The sequence below is a fragment of the Budorcas taxicolor genome, chromosome 20 (genome assembly GCF_023091745.1).
Source record: "Budorcas taxicolor isolate Tak-1 chromosome 20, Takin1.1, whole genome shotgun sequence".
NCBI lineage: Eukaryota > Metazoa > Chordata > Mammalia > Artiodactyla > Bovidae > Budorcas > Budorcas taxicolor.
Genome location: NC_068929.1, coordinates 5,683,408 through 5,701,518, shown reverse-complemented (window position 1 = coordinate 5,701,518; position 18,111 = coordinate 5,683,408). Strand labels below are relative to the sequence as shown.

The following is an 18,111-nucleotide window of genomic DNA, read 5'->3' as shown; positions in this document are numbered from 1 at the left end:
TAATACTGAATTTGGATGCCTTTAGTATAGATTTTGGAGAAGGAAATGGCAACCCCCTCTAGTATTCTTGCCTGGAGAATCCCAGGGACAGAGGAGCCTGGTGGGCTGCCATCTATGTGGTCGCACAGAGTCAGACATGGCTGAAGCGACTTAGCAGCAGCAGCAGCAGTACAGACTTGGGGCTTCCCTGATAGCTCAGCTAGTAAAAAATCCACCTGCAACACAGGAGACCCTGATTCAATTCCTGGGTCGGGAAGATCTGCTGGAGAAAGGACAGGCTACCCACTCCAGTATTCTTGGGCTTCTCTTGTGGCTCAGATGGTAAAGAATCCACCTGCAATGTGGCAGACCTGGGTTCGATCCCTGATTTGGGAAGATCCCCTGGAGAAGGGAAAGGCTACCCACTCCAGTATTCTGGCCTGGAGAATTCCATGGACTGTATAGTACAGACTTGTGATTAGCTGGCACCCAAAGCATCAGTCCTCTTGCCTGGAAAATCCCATGGATGGAGAAGCCTGGTGGGCTGCAGTCCATGGGGTCTCGAAGAGTCAGATACGACTGAGCAACTTTACTTTCACTTTTCCCTTTCATGCATTGGAGAAGGAAATGGCAGCCAACTCCAGTGTTCTTGCCTGGAGAATCCCAGGGACGGTGGAGCCTGGTGGGCTGCCGTCTATGGGGTTGCACAGAGTCGGACACGACTGAAGTGACTTAGCAGCAGCAGCAGCAGCAGCAGCAGCAGCAGCAGCAGCAAAGCATCAGAATGTGTGAACTCCCACAAGGTCCTTACTCTGCTTGCCTCCTCAAATGCTACGTCGCTTTTTTCCAGTCAGCATCTGAGCCCCCACCTTTAAAAATCAATTAATCGCTTGTGTTTTTGTCGTGCCGGCTCTTCACTGCTGTGCTTGGGCTTTCTCCAGTTGGCTGCTGAGGCTTCGCTTGTTGCCGAGCACAGACTCTATGGCGCAGGCTCAATAGCTGTGGCAAAGGGCCTTGGTTGCTCTGCAGCACGTGGAAGCTTCCTGGACTAGGAATTGAACTTGTGTCCCCTGCATTGGCAGGCAGATTTTCATCCACTGGACCACTCTAGAAGTCCTGAGCCCCTTTTTATTAGGGAAGAGCTTTGTGTTAGTCTTATATGGCAGAGCCCAGATGCCACCTCTCCCTGCTCAGGCAGAGTGGGGATACAGGGCCTCAGCTTGACCATTCTCATTTCCCCTGGGCTTTGGGCCTTGAGGAGTGGGCCAGGTAAGAGCTACTCCGGTGGAGTACTACGGTCCTCACTACCGGGCCCAGGGGCTGACCTGGACCGTCATTCCTGCACTTGGTCCTCCTTGGCATCTATCTTCTTTGGGCACCTGGTTCCCCAGTCCTATGTTTGACCCATGAGCCACTCAAGACCCTTCCCCTTTGTCCTTTTTCAACTATCGTTACCCAGGATGAGTTTCTGTGGCAGCAGTGCAGCCAAAAATAAATAAACAAATTTTAAAAATCGAGACATTAAAAAAAAACAACTGATCTTGATCAATGACCATGAGCCACTCTGGAAATGAGGCGCGCATAACCCCCGTGTACGGAGCAGAGAAATGGCTCACCCAGTTCACCCAGGGGTAAGTGGTTGGCAGGGTTGGGGTTTGTTCGCCTCCTCACTCAGGGACACTGTTTCCCTCTTTGTCTGACGCATGCTACACCCAGAGACTCAGGGGGAAAGGGTCAGAGGCTTTGGTGACTGAGATGGAGCTGGAATTTTGCATAAGAAAGATTTACTGAAACCAGAGCAGGTGTCATTGCCATCCTGCTGGAAGCCAGGCTCTTGACACCTGTATTTTGGAAAAAACAATCACAATGAGAAGCACTCCTAGGCACACTTTAATTGACAGACACATTCAGGAGGACAGTGGGCTGCTCCTGGGGTGGGAGCCAAGCCCTGTGACAACCCTTCAGAGAGCCCTGAGCTTGCTCTCTTTCATCTCTCCCTCCACAAAAATTCTTGCCCCACCATTCTCCTCTTTAGATAGAATGAGACCCACACTATCGCCCAGGCCTGTGAGGTCCCACTAGTGTCTCGTCCTTCACATCAAAGGTGCCGAGAGCTCGTTCCCTCTCCAGTGCCTTTGCACTTGACTATTCTCATTGCCCTGCTGGACTAGTCTTCTTCCAGTTCTTTGTGGGACTGGCTCCTTCACACCCACTAGTCTCTACTCAAATGCCATGTCTTCAGAGAGACTTCTCGCACCTCCTCATTTAAAATAGTGCCCCCAGTCACTGCTGAGCCCTGACTCTGCTTCAGTTTGCTTCACAGTGATGATCATTAACTGGCATTATATTAGATGTTCATGTAATTATATAACCTGCTTATGTTTAACTGGCTGTTTCTCCCATTAGGAGGTAAGTTCCATTAGTACAGGGACTTTGCTCATTGCATATTAAAAAGCAGAGACATTACTTTGCTGACAAAGGTCCACCTAGTCTAAGCTATGGTTTTTCCAGTAGTCATGTATGGATGTCAGAGTTGGACTATAAAGAAAGCTGAGCGTTGAAGAATTGATGCTTTTGAACTCTGGTGTTGGAGAAGACTCTTGAGTCCCTTGGACTGCAAGGAGATCCAAACAGTCAATCCTAAAGGAAATCAGTCCCAGATGTTCGTTGGAAAGACTGATGCTGAAGCTGAAACTCCAGAACTTTGGGCACCTGGTGTGAAGAACTGACTCATTGGAAAAGACCCTCATGCTGGGTAAGATTGAAAGCAGGAGGAGAAGGAAACGACAGAGGATGAGATGGTTGAATGACATCACCAACTCGATGGACATGAGCTTGAGCAGGCTCCAGGAGCTGGTGATGGACAGGGAAGCCTGGCGTGCTGCAGTCCATGGGGTCACAAAGTCAGGGACATGACTGAGTGACTGAACTGAAAAGTCTGATGTCTCCTACACTTAGATCAGCGCCTGGCACATAGTAGGCAATAGGGAAATTTTTGTTGACAGATAAATTCCCAACGTTAAAGGGAGCTCCCCCTGTTCCATTGGCTACCCTACCCTTCCGTTTTACAAGACACAAGAGGGCACCACTTACATTGTGTCCTGTGTGAGTGGCGCCCCCTGGAGCCCACACAGTCCCATGGCATTCCATGGGAAGCCTGCTTCCTGGAGTTGCCCAGCGGGACTTCCTGGGAAACACATAAGGCCTGACATCAGATGGCTCTGGTTTGGATATGGCTTCATCACTTAGTGCCTGTGTGAACATGGACGTGTATTTAATTATTCTGTGTCTCGGCTTTCTCAGCTACATATTGGGGGTGATTACAAGACCTGCTTGGTAGGGTTGCTCTGAGGATTTTGTGAGATAATATACACAACGTTCTCCAATAGAACACTGAAACCATACATCTGAGCCTGGTAGGGATGAGAGTCAGATGCTGAGGATACATACAGAAGCTCTAGGGGCTAAATTAGATAAAAGTGAGGATTAGTTCTATCACTCCGGTCAGTGGGTCACAAACTCAAAGGCATCCAGAGCTAGACAGGTCACTCACACAAGTGAAGTTTGCAAGGTGGTCTCTGGAAAGCCAGTGCTCCGTCTAAAGGGAGCACCTGCTACCCTGCTCCAGCCCTGGTTTGCTGGGGGGCAAGAATATGGCAGAGCAGGGATAGAGGGGCAGCGGGGTCAGGGGTGGTGGTGAATCTTGCCTTAGTAGGGCCAGAGCTTCTTCCTTTTCAGAGAAGCCCAAGTCTTCATATTTGCCTGAAATCTCACAGGTTTTAAATATTGGCAACTAATTAATTCAGTGTCCTGGAACCAGTCTGAACCAGCGTTCTAACCAGCTTTGTCACTTCCTGGTATACATTCCAAAAGTCTCTCTTAATTTTAATCCACTTCATTCAGGTATAATTTACCTCCAGGAGAATGTTCATATCTTAAGTGTACAGACCCATGAACTTTGACAAATAGATGCACCCATGTCTCACCACAATAATCAAGATATACAGGGTTTCCATTATCCCAGAAAGTTCCCTGGGTCCCTTCCCAACGAATCTTCACCTCTGCCCTCACCCCAGCCCTAGACAACTACAGGCCTCCCTTGTTTGATTTCTCTTCATTTCATTGTGCTTTGCAGATATGTTTACAAAATGAAGGTTGGTGGCAACCCTGAACCAATCCAGTCTATCCGTATTATTTTTCCAGCAATATTTGCTTACATCCTGTCTCTGCATGACGTTTTGCTAATCCTCCACCAGCAAAAAAAAAATTAAGACTCACTGAAGGCTCATATAAAGCAATCAATAACATATTTTCAAATTGAGGTATAAACATTGTTTCTGTAGATGTAACACTTTTGCACAGTTAATAGACTACAGTATAATGTAAACATAATTCTTATACGTGCTGGGAAACCAAAAACTTCATGTGACCAAAAATCTATTGCTGTATCTGCTTTATCCTGGTGGTCTGGAGCCAGACCCACAGTATTTCTGAAGTATGCCTGTATTGATCTGCTTTATGTCACTATAGATTGACTATTCTAGAATTGTATATAACTGTGTATGTAAGTATTTATTAATGCTCTGTGTCTGGTACCTTCCACTTAGCACAGTGTTTTAAAATCCTTTTAAACTCTGTGAGACCTGTTTCATGGCCCAGCATATGGTGAACATACCGTCTGCCCTGGAAAACAATGTGTGCACTACGCTATCGAATGCAGTGCTCCAGAAATATCCACTTGGCCAAGGTGGTTGCTAGTGTTGTTCAGATGCTTTATGTCTTTACTGATTGTTTTGACTATTTATTCTATCAGTTGTTGACAGAGAACTGTTAAATCCTCCAACCAAGACTGTGAAATTGTTCACTTTTCCCTTGCATTCTGTCACTTTTGCTTCACATAGAGTTTTTCCATTTGTAATATTTGTCTATCTGATGAGCTGACCACTTTATCACTTTGAAAGTGCCCATTTTAAAATCTTATTTGCAAAACAGATATAGAGACACAGACATAGAGAACACATAGAAACCAAGATAGGAAAAGCGGGAGGGATGAATTGGGAAATTGGGATTGACATTCATGCACTGCTTTTTTTTTTTTTTCCCCAAACAGGCTTATATATTTTAAAGAAATTAGAAAGCAAAAATAGACTTTAATAATATTTACCCAGAATTTTATCATTTCTGATGTTCCTCATTCCTTTTGGAAGATTTGGGTTTCCAATACTATCATCTCCCTTCAGTGTGAACAATTTCCTTGAGTTTAGGTCTGCAGGTTATAAATTCTCTTCATTTCAGTCCAGTTTAGTTCAGTCACTCATTCATGTCTGACTCTTTGCGATCCCACAGACTGCAGCACGCCAGGGCTCCCTGTCCATCACCAACTCCCGGAGTTCACTCAGACTCATGTCCATTGAGTTGGTGATGTCATTCAACCATCTCATCCTCTGTCGTCCCCTACTCCTTCAGCCCTCAATATTTCCCAGCATCAGGGTCTCTTCAAATGAGTCAGTTCTTCACATCAGGTGGCCAAAGTATTAGAGCTTCAGCTTCAGCATCAATCTTTCCAATGAATATTCAGGACTGATCTCCTTTAGGATGGACTGGTTGGATCTCCTTGCTGTCCAAGGGAATCTCAAGAGTCTTCTCCAACACCACAGTTCAAAAGCATCAATTCTTCAGTGCTCAGCTTTCTTCACAGTCCAACTCTCACATCCATACATGACCACTGGAAAAATCAAAGTTTTGACTAGGTGGATTTTTGCTGGCAAAGTAATGTCTCTGCTTTTTAATATGCTGTCTAGGTTGGTCATAGCTTTTCTTCCAAGGAGCAGGCATCTTAATTTCATGGCTGCAGTCACCATCTGCAGTGATTTTGGAGCCCCCCCCCCCAAATACCATCTCTCACTGTTTCCATTGCTTCCCCATCTATTTTCCATGAAGTGATGGAACCAGATGCCATGATCTTCGTTTTCTGAATGTTGAGTTTTAAGCCAACTTTTTCAGTCTCCTCTTTACTTTCCTCAAGAGGCTCTTTAGCTCCTCTTCACTTTCTGCCATAAGGGTGGTGTCATCTGCATATCTGAGGTGATTGATATTTCTCCTGGCAATCTTGATTCCAGCTTGTGTTTCTTCCAGCCCAGCATTTCTCGTGATGTACTCTGCATATAAGTTAGATCAGCAGGGTGACAATATACAGCCTTGATGTACTCCTTTTCCTATTTGGAACCAGTCTGTTGTTTCATGTCCAATTCTAACTGTTGCTTCCTGACCTGCATACAGGTTTCTTAGGAGGCAGGTCAGGTGGTCTGGTATTCCCATCTCTTGAAGAACTTTCCACAGTTTGTGGTGATCCACACAGTCAAAGGCTTTGGCATAGTCAATAAAGCAGAAATAGATGTTTTTCTGGAACTTTCTTGCTTTTTGTATGATCCAATGGATGTTGGCAATTTGATCTCTGGTTCCTCTACCTTTTCTAAATCCAGCTTGAACATCTGGAAGTTCATGGTTCACGTACTGTTGAAACCTCACTTGGAGAATTTTGAGCATTACTTTGCTAGTGTGTGAGATTAATGCAATTGTGTGGTAGTTTGAGCATTCTTTGGCATTGCCTTTCTTTGGGATTGGAATGAAAACTGACCTTTTCCAGTCCTGTGGCCTCTGCTGAGTTTTCCAACTTTGCTGGCATATCGAGTGCACCACTTTCACAGCATCATCTTTCAGGATTTGAAAGAGCTCAACTAGAATTCTATCACTTCCACTAGCTTTGTTCGTAGTGATGCTTCCTAACGCCCACTTGACTTAGCATTCCAGGATGTCTGGCTTTAGGTGAGTGATCACACCACTGTGATTATCTGGGTCGTGAAGGTCTGTTTTGTATAGTTCTTCTGTGTATTCTTGCCACCTCTTCTTAATATCTTCTGCTTTTGTTAGGTCCATATAATTTCTGTCCTTTATTGAGCCCATCTTTGCATGAAATGTTCCCATGGTATCTCTAATTTTCTTGGAGAGATCTCTAGTCTTTCCCATTCTGTTGTTTTTCTCTATTTCTTTGCATTGATCACTGAGGAAGGCTTTCTTATCTCTCCTTGCTATTCTTTGGAACTCTGCGTTCAAATGGGTGTATCTTTCCTTTTCTCCTTTGCCTTTCACTTCTCTTCTTTTCACAGCTATCTGTAAGGCTTCCTCAGACTACCATTTTGCCTTTTCACGTTTCTTTTTCTTGGGGATGGTCTTGATCCCTGTCTCCTGTACAATATCATGAACCTCCGTCCATAGTTCTTCAGGTACTCTGTCTATCAGATCTAATCCCTTAAATTTATTTTACATTTCTCTTAGTTTCCTTTTTTTTGGACATTGAGATTGACATATATATGCTACTATGTATAAAATAGATAGCTAATGAGAACCTACTGTGTAGCTCAGGAAAATTAGTGCTCTGTGATGACGGGAAGAAAATACAAAACAGATGCGAGATACATATATATATGTATATATGTGTGTGTGTGTGCGTGTGTGTGTAGCTGATTCCCTTTTTGTACAGCAGAAATTAACACAACATTGTAAAGCAAATATACTCCAATAAAAATAAATTTAAAAGAAGTCCCATTTTTCTCTGATAATATTCCTGGTCTTCTGGTCTATTTTATCTAATAGCACCATCTGCTTCTTGTGTTTACTCTTTTCATCCATTGATGTTTAACCCTCCTGGGTCCTCTCTGCTTAAAGCCTGTCTCCTATAGACAGCTTACAGCTGAGTTCTCTTTTATTAACCCCACAAATCTCTGCGATTTCATTGCAATGTTCAGTTCATTAACAGTTAATATAGTTACTGATGTGACTGGATTCAGATCTATTATTTTATCTTTCCTCTTCTGTTTGCTTAAGTTTTTCAGGTGTTTTGCAGTTTCTGTATTTTAAAGAATTATTTGAATATTTTTAAAACCTCCATTTCAGTTTATCTATTGGCATTTTATTTCCACTTCTTTGCATTATTTTGCATTATTTGCTCTAGAGATTATAATGACTTCCTTAACTTTCCTTAACAGTCTATTTAGAATTAAGGTTGTACCACTTTTACAAAATATGCCAGAAAAAACCCTTGCACTTATATAGATCCATTTACCACAAAACCCTATTCCTTACAGTAATGTTCCCATTTGAAAATCTATATACACCTACATACATTTTAGACTCTACAACACAATGTTACAGTTGTTTTTTTTTCTTCAAACTGTCTTGGGTGTTTTCAAAAACATTAGGAAGAGAAAAAAGACTTTAATAATATTTACCCAGAATTTTTATCATCTCTGATGTTCCTCATTCCTTTTGAAAGATCTGAGTTTCCAGTGCTATCGTTTCCCTTCAGTCTGAACAGTTTCCTCGAGTTCAGGTCTGCAGGTGACAAATCCCCTTGGTCTCCTTTTGTTTGAAAATCTTAGTGTTAGTCCGTTTCAACCACCCTTCAGCTCTTGTCTCACCTCCTCCATGGAGCCTTCCTGGGGTCTCTAGCACACAGGAAGCCCGGTTCTCAGATCTTCTGTGGGTGTTGGAGGACGTGTCTTTAACATAGAGCCAGATTGTAGAGGCTGAGAAGCCCACAGTCCACCCGCAAGATTGAACGCTTGTGGATGACCAGTCCTCTTCCCCCTCCGCCCCTCCTTCGCTTACCCTCTCTTTCTTCTTTCCCTCCCTCTCTCCAGATCCCATTTCTTCTCAGAGGAAGAAAACCAAAAGAGGGCGAGAAGCAGAATGCAGCTGCTGACTGGGGAGACCCCTGTTTGACCGGGTCCCACCCCAGGAGTGCACACTGCCCTCCGTGAGCTGCTGGTGCTGCTACCAGGAGTATCGCAGTCACAGACAGGAGTTGCCAGTGCCCTGCAGACACTCCTTTTACCGCCGTGCCCATTACATTCTGGGCTGAGGAGGATGGGGGCCGAGGACTGTGGCCCTGAGTCCTCAACATCCGCCTCCCTCCCAGGGGCAAGGCTGGGCTCTGTTTGGGCCCCTTCCCAGGCGGGGCCTTGCCCAGAGTGCAGGCCTTGCAGACCCATCATAGGGGAGGAGAGAGGCTGGAAGAGCAGGCCCGGAGCGTATTCGTGGAGACCTCAGACTTTGGGCATATTTGGTGGCAGTGGGATCTAGTGCGACGAAGCATCCTAGTCTGGACCTCAGGGACCTGTGTTCCAACTCCGCCCCTGACTCCATCTCCCTGGAGACATTCGTGGAGCCCCCGCCTCTCCCAGTCTCTGGCGCCATTATCTTGGGCAAGGGGTCAGCTTGTTCCAAGTGTTTACGTTTTATGGTCTGAACCGGTACCCCTTCCCTCTACCTCCTCAGCCAGGACTGTCTCTGCCTCTCCCGCCAGGAGAATTCTGGCTCTCTGTGGAAAAGGATTCCCCAGGAAAAACTTGACAGCTTTTCAAGGAGGCCAGCTTTTCCCTTACTTCACTTTTCCTGGTTTGCTCACTCATGGTAAGCCCAGGGCTCCCCAGCACCAGGTGCAGTGGAGAAGTTTCAGCCACGGCATCGGTGGTCTGTGCTGAATCCTGACTGCGGGTCCTTGATCAATTACAGAATCTCTCTAAGGCTCAGTTTTCTCATCTATACAATGGGATAACAGTATTGATGGTAGTGGGCTATTTGGAGGATTCAATGCTATAAGGCAGTTCAAGTCCTAACACAGTGCCTGTCACACAGTAAACCTACAATGGATACTTTTATTATTATCATCATCAACAGCATTATTTACCATCTCCTCTAACTCTAGGCCTCCCTGGTGGCTCAGACAGTAAAAGAATCTGCCTGCAGTGCAGGAGATCCAGGTTGGATACCTGGATTGGGAAGATCCCCTGGAGAAGGGAATGGCAACCCACTCCAGTATTCTTGCCTAGAGAATTTCATGGACAGAGGAGCATGGCAGCTACAGTCCACGGGGTCACAAAGAGTCGGACATGACAGAGCAACAAACACATTCTCTTACTCCAGGGAAAGACAGCCTCCCAGAGCCTGAGAGAGCCGCTTGGCATGGCATGATGCAAGCACGTCTGCGGAGGTCTCTCCAACTAGAAGACCTCCAGCTTCTGTGCGCAAGTCCTCTAGCAGTCACTGTGCCAGGCACCCAAGTGACTCGCCAGAGTCTGCACACGTGCACTGTTGTGAGTTCCAAAGCTCCCTCTGCATAGCACTTGACCCGGTGCCTGCCTACAGCCCTCAGTGAACTGTAGCCAGCAGGACTGTTGGCACTGCCACTAGGGAGCCACCTCCGAGGCTGCGCTACAGCGTGATGAGGTGCGGGGTCAGCAGACATGGGCAGGAACTGGCTGAGGACTTGAGGAAATTTGCTCGACCACTCTGACCCTCCACTTTCTGGTCTGTGTAGTGATGGGGTTAGCTCCACTCCCTGCACAGGGCTGTTGGGGGTGGGGTTATGTGATCACAATGCAGGGGTGATGACTGCATGGACGGCAATCCCAGGCCAGATTTTGTGTCCCACAAGCTCCCCTCTTTTTTTGAGGAGCTTTGTCTTGTCCCTGTGTCAGCGTGGAGGAGGGGAAGAGACTGATACCTGTGCTTTCTCCACCTCCTATCCCCAAAGCCTTTAGCTCCAGGCTGCACTTGGCTCCATATTGAGTCAACTCAATAGACAGGAAAACTCACAAGGAAGGGACACATGTAGTTTTTTTTTTAATTAAAAAGGACATAAGAAAACAAAATCACTTTCCAGGATGTGCTGTACAGAAAGCACGTACAAAAACAGGAAAAAGATCCCACGAGCTGCCCGTGTGGACCCCTCTGTGGCGGTCTGAAGCCCCTCCTGGGCTATGAAAAAGGAATCAGTGATTCTCCCTTGTTTTCCTTGGAAGACTCAGCCACCTCCAGCTCACTGGTCCATGGCGTGCACACAGGAAGTTGGGCTTTACAAGATTTTGCCAGTGGGTGGAGCAGGGGAGGGAGTTTGGGTCCACACTCCTCCCCTCCCTGCCCGGCTCCCGGTCTACGGGGCTGGGGAGGCAAGCTCCCTCCGTCGGGGGAGGTTAGGCACGCTGTCCAGCAGGGGCAGGGATCTGGGCTCCCCCCTTGAGTAGTAGCACAAGGGGTGTTGGCAGGTAAGTTGTGGGCCACAGAGTAAAGGCCTGGACCAAGACGAGATGTACCCAGGGCTGGTACTAAATGTGACGGCTGGCTGGAAGGCAGTGGAGAGATTTTGATGTGTTTGCCATCGTCAACTCGTCACACTGACTTTCCTTGTCTGCTCAACCAATCCCTCCATTCCTGCCTCTGTTGGCCCAAACTTTGAGGGGAGTCACCAGAACCTGCACTTGACTCCCTGCTCCACCACTTCCTTGTATGACTCTGGGAAAGTGACTTAACTTCCTCGAGCCTCAGTTTTCTCATCTGTTAAATGGGTAGATTCATATGACTCTCACAAGGTGGCTGGAAGTAGAAAGAGAAATCATACCTTCAAAGAGCCTCATACAGCACCTAGCACAGAAGTGCTCAATAAATGGCCAGGGTGGTTACTGTCATGCAGGTACCAACATGTCCACTGCAAAGTTTGTTGGGTTGTGTGGGTGGCTATGTGATACACACAAGGTTTATACAACGTTCCAGAAAAAAGATGAGCTCCTCTGAGCCTCCTGTGTGTGCTTGGGCGATTCAGAGGTCTGCAGCAGCGGCATGGAGGGCCCCGGCATGTCCGTCGGGCCTGGCTCAGGAGCTGCTCCGTTTCTAGACCTCAGTGCCCTCCCTGGGGTACAGGACGCTGTTAGTGCTGACGCTCCCGTAGAAGGGGGGGCTGAACTGATTGAGGACAGAGCCCCCATAGCCCAGAGCGTTGCTGGGCATGGGGCTGGCCCATTCGCCCCCACCCGCAGGGCCGCTGATGTTGGTGAGGGGGGTGTAGGAGCTGAAACTCAGTGAGTTCTGCCCCGCCTTGTCAGCGGGCTCCAGGCTCAGTCCCGGCGTGGTTGCCGCGGGGCGGCTCACGGGGCTCGGCCCGCTCACATAGGCTGACATGGTCGAGAGGAAGCTGCTGAGGCATGGGGTGCCTGGCGGGGGTGGCGTTGACCGCTTCTCCGGGGAGCCGGCGGGGCCCGGTGCAGCCCCGTCCAAGATGTCCTGGGCCTCTGCGGTCTCGGGGCTGCCTCCCAGGAGACCAGCCTCCGTTTTCTCTGAGGCCATGGAGCCCGTGCTGGAGGAGACATCTGATTTTCTCTTCCTCTTCCTGCGGAAATTTCCATTGTCGAACATCTTCTCGCAGTTGGGGTCCAGGGTCCAGTAATTCCCTTTGCCTGGCACGAGAGTGGGAGAGGGTAAGCACAGAGACAGAGCCAGTACTTTGCTTCTACTCCGCCTTGTTTGTCATAAGCTAAAACCAAAGGTAACAGATGCAGAAAGGCCGAGAAAAGAGGAATGCCACAAACTCACCATGCATCACACCACACGGATCTTTGCTCAAGCATCCACCTCACACCTTGGCACGCCTAGAGTGCAGAGTGAGGCCTGAGCTATGAAGGAGTTTACTGTGTGGCCTCTTCAAGAGGTTCGAGTACTGGGGCCAAGGCAAGGGTGGGGCTTCTTCCATTGCTGATGGGAAAGAGAACTCAGGGAGAAACAGAGGGCTCTCTGAAGGTCCTGAGCATGAACTCTGAGGGTGAACTGGAGTCCCAGCTTCAGACTGGGGACCTGGGGCGGGCCTGGGTTTCCTAGTTTGAGAAGTGGGCCCCCTGGACCTGCCCCTTCTTCCTCAGGCTGGCTGTGAGAGAGGGCTGATGCTAGACGTGCGAAAGGGGCTTTGTGCCCGGGAGGGACAATCTGAGCCCTGTCTGCCGCATCTCTCAGCCGAAGGGAGAACGCTCGCGTTCCCCTGTAGGACCAACAGTCCTGCTCTCACGACCCTCAGGGTGGGTGGGCGTGGGATTCTTCTGAGAGGTGTGCTGGCTTCCTGTGGCGTGACAGGAGTGCAGTTTAATTCTGGGAAGTGGATACACGATATTCAATATATGACTCTCTGTGCATGCCTATGGGCTTCCCTGCTGGCTCAGACAGTGAAGAATCCTTCTGTGATGCCAGAGACCTGCATTTGATCCCTGGGTTGGGAAGATGCCCTGGAAAAGAAAGATCACCGGGAGAAGGCGACCCACTCCAGCATTCTTGGCAGGAAAATGCCGTGGACAGGGGAGCCTGGTGGGCTACAGTCCCCGGGGTCGTAAAATGCCTGGCACCACTGAGTGACTAAGCACGCACACGCCTCTACGTTCTAGAAACTGCTCGTTATAAAGGAACAGCTCACGCCCTGGTGCGAGAGGGACCTCCGTTCAGAGGCTTGCTCCCTCACGGTCACATCTCTCTGTGTCGCCCTAGGCAGGGTGCCTCTGGCTGTTGTGTTCCTCGGCTGATGAAATGAGGGTAATAAGAGCCACCCTGCAGGGCTTGAGTAAAGGAGGCGGCGGCGCAGCGCCCCCGAGCCGCTGTCCCACGGCCGTCTGGTCCCTCCTCGCGGGCCTGGAGCGCACGTGGCTTCGTGCAGTTCCAGCAGTCACCGCCCCCGCAGGAGCCTCCGCGCTGATGCTGGGGTGTGACTCCACGGTCAGTCACTGAGGTCCTCGCAGCTTCTGTCAGCACCAAACACCTCGAGGGCATCATCTCACGAGCCCACTGCCCACAAGCCTGGCAGAGCGACTACTACCCTGGTCCTGGCTTTCAGACGGGAAACCCGAGGCTCAGAGGTCGCTCAGAGGTCAGCGGCACATCTGCCTGCGGACCACCTCTACAGCGGACGCCTGCTGCCCACCGCCCCTCCGGGCTTCCTAGAATGGGTGCCGGGAGGACTGAGCCTTGCTCGGGGATGACCCCGCGCCCACGGCCCCTTACCCGGGTCGTCCTCGTCGCGGGGCACCTTCTTGAAGCAGTCGTTGAGAGACAGGTTGTGGCGGATGGAGTTCTGCCAGCCGGCCTTGCTCTTGTTGTAGAAGGGGAAGTTGTCGGCCACGTACTGGTAGATCTGGCTGAGGGTGAGGCGCTTGTCGGGCGCCCCGTGGATGGCCATGGCGATGAGCGCCGAGTAGGAGTAGGGCGGCCGCACCAGCTTCATCAGCTCCTCCTGCGAGGGGAGCGGCAGCCAGCCCAGGTCGCCGGCGCCCAGCGCGGGCACGCCGGCGGGCAGCAGCTGCCTCTGCACGCCGCCGTAGGCCTGGGGCAGGAAGGGGCTGCCGCCGGGCAGGTAGGGTGGCGGGGTCACGGCCGGCCCGTTGAGCCACAGGTAGGGGTTGGGGGCGGCCCCGTACTCCCCGCCACCCTCGAAGGAGGGGGGCCGCTGCGGGCTGGGCGCGCCCTGGGGGTGGAGGAAGTTCTCGTAGTAAAGGTTCATCTCGGGGGGCTCCTGGCCGAGGCTGGGGCACTGGGGGCTGCAGCGGGGCGGGGAGGGCGCCGGGAGGTCGAAGGAGCTCATGCTGGGCCGGGCTGGCCGCCGCCGCCTGGCCGCCTGCCGCGAGCTGGCCCTGCCAGGTGAGCTTATACCGGCGGCCCCACCCCGGGGCGGCGCCGCCGGCCCGCCCCCCCCCCTCCGCCGGGTGGCCCGAGGGCGCTTCCCGCGGCCAGGCCGGCCGCTGGCAGCGGGGGCGCGGCGCCTCTGCCTGCCCCCCTCTCTCCTTCCCTCTGCCGGCGCCCCCTCTGTCTCCTCTTCCCCTGCCCTGCTCCTCCTCGTGTCTGTCTCTCTGCTGCCCTTTCCCCTTCCTCTGCTGCCGGACTGCCTGCCCTCGCGCTTTCCTGGGCTCTCCTGCCGCCCTCTCCGCAAATCACTCTTGTTCCTTCCCTTCTCTCCGGCATCGAGCTGTCGGCGCTTCCCTCCCTGGCAGTCCCTCTCTGCCTCTCTGAGCTTGTTTCCAGGTCTTCCTACCTCCGCCTCCTCCGGGTCAAGTCCTCAGCATCTCTGCTTCTCCCCCGCGTCCTTTTGCTGTCCGTGTCTGTCTGTCTGTCTGTGTCTCTGTCTCTTCCCCTTCCCCTCCGTCTCCCTCTTCACATCTTGACCCCACACCCAGACTGGAGGAGACACTTCATCGGAAGCCGCAGTCTGAGGTCTTTTGAAGTGAAGACATGTTTTCTGGAGTTTCCAGGAGAGAAGCTGGCCCTGGAGAATCAGAAGAGCCTCTGGCCAGGTTCAAAAAGGGCAGTCAATTATGGGTGACCTCCTTGCACGCGCGCACGCACACACACACAGACACACACCCCTGGGGATTCTCCCAGAGCAGCAGCAAGGCTCATAAAAAGAACAACAAAAGGAAGAGGATATGAATGGGACTGCAGGAGAAAGTGAGAGAGAACTTGTGTTCTCCTGGTTTCTTTCTGGCTGCAGGGACAAGGCAGGCTCTGGTTCCTTATCTGATCCAAGTCCTTTCATGTTTCGGCTTGCAGAGTCCCCCGGGACCCAGGGGCTGAGGCCAGGAGAGCCCTCTTTGGGCCGTTCTTCCCCAGCCTGCTCCGCCTCAGGCTCCAGAAGCAGGGGCCCCGTCCACACTGGTTCCTCTGTGCCTCGCGGTCAGTCTGTCCACCTCCCTGCGCCTCGTTCTCCATCCGGTGCTTGAAGGCGACTTGTCTCAGCTGCCCCTTCACCCCGGGGCAGGCCCTCAGCTCAGGGAGTGAGTGGGTCCGCCTTCTCAGAGCACAAGGAGCTGCCCCTGAGCAGGCTCTAGCAGCACCTGGAGGCTTCTCTCTGGGGTCAGAAATGGGAGAAAAGCTCATGTCAATCTCTCTGGTGGCCGCCTCCCTCCAGCCCTCCTGCCTCTACTTCCTTCTCGAGACTCTTTCAGCTTCCTGTCTCTTCCTCCAGACCCCACGTGTCTCCAAGGCCAAAGAGAAAGCTGCTTTGCTTGCTTTCTTTCTTTTCTGGCGGTGTGCGTCTTCGCTGCTGCCCTGGGCTCCCTCCAGCTGTGGTGAGGGGCTGCTCTGGTTGCGGAGCTCAGTGGCTCAGGGCCCCGCAGCACGCGGAATCTCTCTGGGCTAGGGACCGAACCCGAGTCCCTCGCCTTAGTCAGTGGTTTCTTAAGTCCTGGATCCCCAGGGAAGTCCATAGAAGGCTGCTTTCTGTCCCAGCCGGAGGATCCTCCCTACCTGTGTCTCTGCTCTCCTCCACACTGGGTTCACTCAGAAGACCTAAGTGACATTGAATGAATCTCGTTATCGACATCTTGCTGCCCAGAGGATGATTTGGGTGCCTGAGTGGGAGAGCTCCTTCAGGGCCCGAGGAACCACTTGCCCCCACCTTGGACAGTGAGTGAGGTGTGGGTCAGAAAGGGCCTGACTGCCCAGGTGAGGCTTGGGAGCAGCGCCTTTGTCCTTTCTTTCTGAAGAGCAAAGACAAGGAGGCCGCAATTTTGTTTAGAGTTTCTCTACCAGGCTTGCTGAGGGCAGGGCCCTGAGTTTTTAAAGGACAGTCACATTGGAGCCCACTAACACAGACCCAAAGCCCGACAATGAGCCTGGCGATGTCACTTCTGATCATTCATCCTGCAGAATCAAGCAGAGCAAGAATTACCACCACAGCATTATTCATAGTTATAACAGACCGTAACTAACCTGAATGTCCAACCATAGGGGATTGGTGTTTTAAAAAACAGTATTTTCTGAATGATGAAATAATATGCAGCTATGAAAAATAGGTTTTATTTAATGATATGGAAAAATATTACATTCTAATAATGGGGAAAACAGGCTGCAAAATAGCATGATTTTTTGGCAAAAATACATATTATACATGTACACGAACTGTGTAAAGATAAACATCAATCTGTTGACTATTATTTCAAGATAGGGAATTAGAGGCTATTTTGTTGTTGCTTTCCATAGTTTCTAACTTATATGATTAGAGAAAGGCAAGCACACAGGTGATTTGCTTTGGAGGTCAAATATAAAAGGCCAGCTTAGGCACTAGAGAAGAGATGCTGCAGGCACCGGCGCTGAGCCCGGAAGGATCTGGGTTCAAATCCAGCCTTGCCACTGAATAGCTGTGCAGCCTTGACACATGATTTAACTTTCCTCGGCCTGTTTTTTCAGGTAAAAATGGGAGTAATGCCACGAGTTTATGTGGCTGCTGTGAGCATTCTATGACGTGATCAATGTAAGTCATTTCACATGGTGGAAAGAGATGCCCTCAAATTTTACTTATTATATAAAAAGTCAATATACACTCGATACGTACAGTTCATCACCGAGTTTGGTACCTTTCAAGTTGTTTTCTCAGCAGTGAGTGGGCTGGGGGATGGTATGGCCGGTGGGGATTTAGGGTGAAGCAATGAAGGGTGGGATACTTGGTGGAGATACCAACTCTATGGCCAGATCCTGCTGCCGGCAGCTGATGGTCAGAGGGACCCCGAGGCACGTGACAAGCTCACGGTTGAGCTGGGTTTGGACCCTGTCTCCCAACACCTGAGTCCACCCTTTGCCTGTTGCTGGGTCTCCTTCCTTAGAAGTGTTTTTGAGGGATACTCACTTGAGCCTCCCCTTGCACCTGTGCCTCAGTTCCTTTCCCAGGAAATCAGAGAAAGATGGGCAGGTCACAAGGCCTCCCCACACAGAGGCGCTGGCCCAGGTGTCCAGCGGCCAAGGAGCTCAGCCTCTCTGCCCTCCCGTACCTCCCCATGGGGCACCCGGGGCACTCAGCCCAGCCCCAGAGTCCTCACGCCTGCCTGCACAAACACTGCCTCAGCCCTCGATGGGAAACAGGAGCTGCCTGTAGGACCCTGGGGGCTCTGGGGGCTACATCTGGGAAGCCCCCATCAACCCATCCCAGGGCTTCTGGGGAAAGAGTCAAGCGTCTCTGTAAACAATGGTCCTTTTGAAGATGAAATTATTTTAGGCTCTGTGAGTTTTCCCAGAGGCGGAAATCCAAGCCTGAGAATATATGGCAGCCTGCTTCAGGGAAAATAGTAAAAGGTTGGACAGGCAGGGCCTGAACCATCCAGGGATGCGGAGCTGCAGTTTGCATGTTGTGACACATTTGCATATTACATATCCAGAGGGAGGCCGTGCATTCTGAACCCCAGATTGAGGTATTTGGGACAAGGCAATAGGACATGAAAAACATGGACTCCGGAGTTGGGTGGAGCTGGTTTCAAATCCCTGACTTGCTGTTTGTTA

General features: G+C 50.6%; 1 protein-coding gene across 1 annotated transcript; it reads right to left on the bottom strand.

Moving 5' to 3' along the window:
• Window positions 1-11,706: 11,706 nt before the first annotated feature.
• FOXI1 (forkhead box I1) lies at window positions 11,707-14,428 on the bottom strand. The gene is made up of 2 exons (XM_052659316.1): window positions 13,852-14,428; window positions 11,707-12,269 (listed from the first exon to the last, which is right to left on the bottom strand). Exons 1-2 carry the CDS (start codon window positions 14,426-14,428, stop codon window positions 11,707-11,709), a joined length of 1,140 nt encoding a protein of 379 aa, XP_052515276.1.
• Window positions 14,429-18,111: the final 3,683 nt, after the last annotated feature.